This window comes from Genypterus blacodes, unplaced genomic scaffold (assembly GCF_046128005.1).
Source record: "Genypterus blacodes isolate CSIRO-AG114 ecotype Tasmania unplaced genomic scaffold, CSIRO-AGI_Gbla_v1 ptg000422l_1, whole genome shotgun sequence".
NCBI lineage: Eukaryota > Metazoa > Chordata > Actinopteri > Ophidiiformes > Ophidiidae > Genypterus > Genypterus blacodes.
This window is the reverse complement of record NW_027467194.1, coordinates 78,186-85,000: the sequence shown is the minus strand read 5'-3', so window position 1 is coordinate 85,000 and position 6,815 is coordinate 78,186. Positions and strand designations below refer to the sequence as shown.

Here is a 6,815-nt window from a genome sequence, read left to right as displayed (position 1 = left end):
GTGATGAAAGCCGCTGCTGCACCAAACCAATCAGCACAAAGGGCTGCGCTGGAAGCCACCAGACTGCACGACACTTTCCCATCATGCTCTATTGCTGCTCGGTGCGTCCCTAAGGTGGCAGCTGCACAGACGCTGCATTTCTGTCAGCGCATGTATACGACCAGAGGGAGACAGAGAGCAGTTTGGGAGATGAAGGTTGTTGCTTAGCGATGTGGCGCAGTGCCCTGAGACAAATGTTACCGTCACACACACACACACACACACACACACACAGGCGCTGCAGCAGGTGCATTGACACGTTTGAGCCCCGCATGAGGCTGCCAGTAAGTCATATTTGATTGAGGTAACGTCAATCCAGAGGTGAGGAAGAAAGTCCTGCACCAGTTTGCTTTGTTTTATGAATGACAACTAAAGTCTCACTTGGGAGGATTGATGCTCTTCCTGGTTGAAGGCTCTTTGACAGGAGCAGATCCATGAGCGGCTCTGGAAGATTTAATGAAACACGTGTGAGTGTGTAAAGCTGTGAGAGTCACCTCACTGACTGACCCTCAGTGTCGCTCACATCAGAGCACCGAGCGCTGTGCTCTCTATATTACTCTCTAATCTCTCAGGTACTGCACTTTAGAAGTACCTAATGAGAACAACACGCTTGTGACACGAGAACTTTACAAACACGTCACACAGTGGAGCTGAAGCCCGCTGATACCCCGACACCTCACACTGATCAGGGAGAGGAATCCAAACAACGAGATGAGGTGTTAATGCGGGGTCACAGGCTTGTTTTAGCTAAGATTTCTAAAACGGTCTCAGAGTTTTGGACAGGAGATGGAGAGATAAGAGGGAAAAGAGCTAGAGAGAGAGAGGGAGAGAGAGAGAGAGAGAGAGAGAGAGAGAGAGACGTGATCCACAGGCTGGAGTGTGTCTGTCTGATAGCTGATGCTTCATCTCACACCCAGCACTTGGGTGGTGTTCCACATTGAGCTCTGTGTCTGTGGAAATGGAACACGTCCATCTTACAAAATGAGAGCGGGGCCGATCGGGCTCTTCACTCCGCTCTCTGCGCCTCAATTATTTCCATTTCCTTTGTTTTCAATCACACAAGATGGCCCGTGATTACCTGCCGCTCGCTCGAGAGTCAACAGAGTTTACATTTGTTGCTTTTCTCCATGTGGGCCACATTAAAGGGAAGCTGCCGCAATCAGTGGGCTGAGCTGCATCGACTCTGCAGGTTGACAGCCAGTGAACCAAAGCAAAGAAACGTGAAAAACACAAACACTCCATTGATTATTCTCCAATTAAAGCATGGACACACCTTCAGTAGACTGACCCCAGCATACATCCAGGTAAACAGACCCACACCACGCAGCAAACAACCCTCAAATATCACAACAAAGGTGTTTTTTGTGGGTTGTAACTTGTGGTCTATTCCAAATAAACAGCGAGCGACGGTGAAAGGTCGCCGCCTCCCGTTCGTAAGAAAGAAGGAGAGATTTGAAAACAAAACGATGATTAATTCCCAGAGTTTGCCGGGTTTGTGTTTATCACAAATTGAGGCGGCAACTCCTCTCCGGTGTGTTGAATGGCGCCACCTGCTGTATGGGAGTGTGCAGGGAGGAAACAGCAGGAGTGAGACTCACTCACTCACATAAGCTCACAAGATGGAAACACCGACCATCCCACTTTAGTTTGCCTGTGTTTTGTTTTGTCTGACGTTAGACGGTGGTCGGATCGTTCCCATCTGCTGACATGGAACGTCCTAGTTGAGATGTTAGGCCCGGGATGAGATGAGCCGTCACCGCAGGCTGTACGGTTGTGCTTGTGTTTTGTTCCAGCGGTGTGTGGCGCCATTACGTTTACATTCCTCCCCTGGTTTCATCTGAGCGACCCCTGGGCAGCGTCTGTGTGGATCAGATCTGAGCAGTTAATCCCTCTGTGGGACAACAAACAGAGCCCACATGAGAGCGGAGGAAACCCAATCTGACCCGGGACCTGGCCTGCTGGGCGAGCGCTTCAATAAAACAACAGTGAGAGCAGAAGCCACGCGTCTCTAATCCTGCTGAGTCACACTTTGCTCTGATTGGCTGCCAAAGTGGAAAGTGGAGTGGGCGTGGCTCATTCTTCCCAAATTGCGGCGTCCCGAATACTGAGGCGCAAAATGAAACATCAATCGCCCTGATGGTGGCGCTAGAGTGTGTCTGGAGGAGGTGATCAGGGTCTGATCAATAACCTGTTCAAACTCACTCATAATGTTGCATTGGTAGTTTGTAAGATTTGTGTAGTGAGTGTTCTTCTTTCTCTTCCCTGCTTACTCATTTATTTACTGCTTGATTACCTCATAGATTTGTTTACATGTGTATCTTTTTATAGTTGTTTGGAAAAGTGATCAAGGTAAACTGACTGATTGATTGATTGATTGATTTTTGCCATCAAGTACTATAATATTAACGGTCTCAGCAACTCAAACAACATATGCCTCATCATCATCATCATCACCACCACCATCATCATCATCCAGTTTTCCCTTCTGACCTAATGGGACTCCCGTCATAGCGTTTCAAGCTGACACACACACACACACACGCACACACACACCTTCATTCCCAGAAAAGTGAGCGTGCGCGCGTGTGTGGGAGGGGCGGGGGCAGCTCCCCCCCCCTCCCCCCCCTCCTGGACGCGCGGGTGTGATTGGTCCCCCGCGTGTCAGCCTGCAAACTTCTGGCCTTTTAAACTGCCGAGGACGGAGTCAGGGAGCAGACACCCGAACCGAACCGAGCCGAGCAGCACTGAGCGGACCGGCGCGCGCCTCACAGACATGAATCTGCCCACTGTGCGACAACTTTGGCTCTTACACTTCTTCTGGTGCCTGGGATGCCTGAGCACGACAGGTGAGGCGCGAGGAGGATCGATTCATGTGATTATTAATGGAGAATAATAAGAGAAACGTTAATGACCGTCTGCTGATTTTTCCCTTTAATGTCGCTTCAGTAAACAGGACGACACGTTAGAGGAGTTTGTTAAAATTCAATTACTTGTTTGTTTTTGTTATTTACACATTTGGAAATTGTTACTGTAGTAGAATCTCACATTTTCCAGAATTTGGAATTTATAGAGTTGTCGCTCATGATCATTAATTCATTTTTTTTAGTATTATCTTTAACTTTCAGTCATGATTTGTGTATTGTTTCCTGGTAAAGAAGAGTCTTGTTCTCACTCTATTTGTGAAGCTTCGTGTCAAAGCTCTAAGTGAGTTTAAAGCCGTTTATGGTTGAAATGGTTTGGATGCAGACATTTAGTCATTATTACTGTGAATGCAGAGGTTTTGTTTGTTTGTGTGTGTGTCTGCTCTAACCCACAGACACATTGAGATTAACTTCCTCAATCAATGGCTGTGACCTTTTTTAGAGCCAATTAGAGCCTGAGAATCCTGAAGTCACCACATTACTCACAATTTAAAACAAAATGAGAAAATACAGCATTTTAGAAATATGGTATCTGGAAACTACTGGAAAGATTAGAAGAATAAAAGTGAGGGCAAGCCAAAGTCTCTGTTTTGGTCTGCAGACAGTTAAGAGTCCTGTAGTCGTATTATAATATGTATTTATATTTATATTGGTTAAGGAACAGATACACGTCTGAACCCAGAGTAAACAGTTTAAGGAGCGACGGTCAGCTTCTGATCTATTTCCCTTTTTAACAACAATAACAATGTGGATCATAAAGGTGCACAGTCGCTCTCAGGTACATTAAGTATTAACTATGTAAAGTGGGAGGCGTAGTGGAGAAGGAGAGGAGAGTGAGTGAGTGAGTGAGTGAGTGAGTGAGTGAGTGAGTGAATGAGTGAGTGAGTGTGTGTGTGTGTGTGTGTGTACTGTGGGTGAGGACAGAAGCTTACATCATGTTTCATTGTACTGTGCTTCATGGCAAGATGTCCTCAATCAGGTCCGCCCTCCTCTGGCTGGACGGTGGTCTGAGTGTAGAGTGGTGGAGCTCGTTTGTGTCAGACTCTGGGTGAAGGATGAGCAGGTGTGTGTGTGTGTGTGTGTGTGTGTGTGTGTGTGTGTGTGCGTTTCATGTGAGAATAATGTGAGAAATCAATCAATATTCATCCTGAATGCAACTTTAAATGATTGTTGTCTTTGTGATTGATGATCGTGCTATGTGATTGAAGCTGATTGATCTGTATCCATAACGTCTTTAACCAGAGAGTATTTGTTGTGTTACGTACATGTTCCTCACTCCTTCTGCTCTTCCAGGTGCCGGTCCGTTCAGGCAGTGGGAGGACGGGCTCGCTGTGAGGAAGGTGCACAGGTTTCTCTTTGCTTGTTTTCTCCCGGTTGAAGCTCACACACACCGTTTGGATTCATCGTGGATGTTTGTGTTGTTCTGCAGATTCGAGGTGTTGAGAGCGACGACGTCTTAGGTGATGATTTGTGGAGAGACCAGAACGAGGTACACACACGTACACACACACACACACACACACACACACACACACACACACACACTTTCAGAGGTTTAAAATAAAACGCCTATATCTCCTCTTCACTGTCCAAACATCATGGAATAACTACATACCTCTGCCCAGGCCGAACATACATAGATAATATATGTTCATATGTTCTTAATCGATCAGTCACTTGATTTGTAATGAATGTCCCTCTAAAACTCATAATGTCAACATTATCTTTGTAGCTCTGCGGGTGAAAGTAGCTTTAATGTAACTGGAGTGTGTGTGCAGTTTGTTAGTTGTTACATGTGAAATTGTGTTTCCTTGCAGGTCCAGAATGTTTTTAAAAGAGTAAGTGTTGATTTCCTCACGGCCCGTTTCATTCCTGATGTCTTCATGTTCACTCACCTACAGCTCACCGTCTCTCTTCCTTCTTCTGATTTGCAGTTCTTGTTTCATTACTCTAAAGCACACAACTCAGTGGGAGCGGTACAGCACCAGGTGAGCACAGCTGCACAGAACCACCCCTGAACAGAACCACACCAGCACAGAACCACAGCTGCACAGAACCACACCTGAACAGAACCACAGCTGAACAGAACCACACCAGCACAGAACCACAGCTGAACAGAACCACACCTGAACAGAACCACAGCTGAACAGAACCACAGCAGCACAGAACCACACCAGCACAGAACCACAGCTGAACTGAACCACACCTGAACAGAACCACACCAGCACAGAACCACAGCTGAACAGAACCACACCAGCACAGAACCACAGATGAACAGAACCACACCAGCACAGAACCACACCAGCACAGAACCACAGCTGAACAGAACCACACCAGCACAGAACCACACCTGAACAGAACCACAGCCATTCAAACTGATTTTCTAACCCAAGTTAAGGGCGACACTTTAAAGGCCGATCACAGATTCAGTTTGTTGTTACACAAGCGAGAGTCAACAAACTGTGAGTCACAATGAACACAAAACAATACAGGTTCCTGATTGTCAAACCTTATCTCGACGGGTTGTGTTGTTGTGTTGTTGTGTCGTTGCTGCTCTCACCTCCTTCTCTTTCCTCCTCCAGTCTCATTCGGTTCATCCTCTGATGCGACTCTCACCCAAACTTTCCCAGAGGAGACAGAAGCAGATGGTGCTGGTGGTGAGGAAATGACACAAACTGTCCGTCAGCTGTATAACGCAAAGAGTCAGCTAGAAGATCAGTAACACAACCGTGAGGTCGCTGAGGTGACAGAGTTACAGGTTCTGCCTCATTTCTATGGCAACTTCCAAGATTAAGATTAAGACTATTTAAGAATCTGATTGAAAACCTTGAGGATAGTTCTGTTAGGAGTCCAAAACGTTTTGTTCAAGGGCCCACAGGCCTTCATCTGCTGAGGCTTTGCTCCTCCTCAACTGAAGATCAGGGTTGTGTACAAAACAGAAGAACAAACTGAAACAGTGGACCAAACATCTAAAGTGCAGGTCTCTCTCTCTCTCTCTCTCTCATGTCAAACTGCAGATTCGAGCTTTGCCTGAGGGTTTCCTGTGAAGGAAGAAGAGGAACAGGAAGCTCCTTCTCCTGGATGGACTGCGTAGCTGCCTCGGCGGAGCGACGCTCAGCAACCTAAATGTTTCTCCCGACAGCTTCTTTTCCCCCAGAAAATAAATGTGTGGATAAAGAACAGGCTGTGTGTCATTTCCTGCCACGGTGTCAGAGGTGACAAAGAGAAACCAGGCCTTGGTCTGTAACAGCAGCAGCAGCAGCAGATCCTTCAGCCAGAAACCACTGCAATCAAAGCATAACTAGCACTGCAGCCATTCACTCTTTATGTTCAAACGTATGGAGTGTAAAGTCACTCTGTGCCTCAGGTGGCCTTATAACATCTTCAGTAGAATCAATCTAACCTCTGATGAAACAGACGGTGACTCAGGTGGGCAGCTACATACGAGTGGGATGAGTGTTGAGTTTGGGTTCACTCCTCTGCTCTGTCAGGACAGGTTCACTGAACGTTTCAGCCCTGAAGCTCTGGGACGACGTCAGAGAGTCACGTTACAGCGTTTAGGCCGGTGTGTCCTATGAAAGGACACACACACACACGCATTACAAAGGGGTCAGCGCGGGGCAGCCAAGATACGGCGCCCATGGAGCAGTTTGAGGGTTTGGTGCCTTGCTCAAGGGAACCTTGGCAGTGCCCTGGGGGGGCAAACTGGCAACTCTCCAGCTGCCAACACACACACACACACACACACACACCGTACACACACACACACCGTACACACACACACACACACACACACACACACACACACACACACACACACACACACACACACACACACACACACACACACACACA

General features: G+C 47.2%; 1 protein-coding gene across 1 annotated transcript; it reads left to right on the top strand.

The window, feature by feature from the left end:
* Positions 1 to 2,780: 2,780 nt before the first annotated feature.
* Positions 2,781 to 5,707, top strand: nms (neuromedin S). Its single transcript, XM_076138972.1, has 6 exons — positions 2,781 to 2,885; positions 4,254 to 4,300; positions 4,390 to 4,449; positions 4,778 to 4,798; positions 4,895 to 4,948; positions 5,543 to 5,707. The coding sequence occupies exons 1-6, from the start codon at positions 2,813 to 2,815 to the stop codon at positions 5,627 to 5,629; spliced, it is 342 nt and encodes a 113-aa protein (XP_075995087.1). The 5' UTR covers positions 2,781 to 2,812; the 3' UTR covers positions 5,630 to 5,707.
* Positions 5,708 to 6,815: the final 1,108 nt, after the last annotated feature.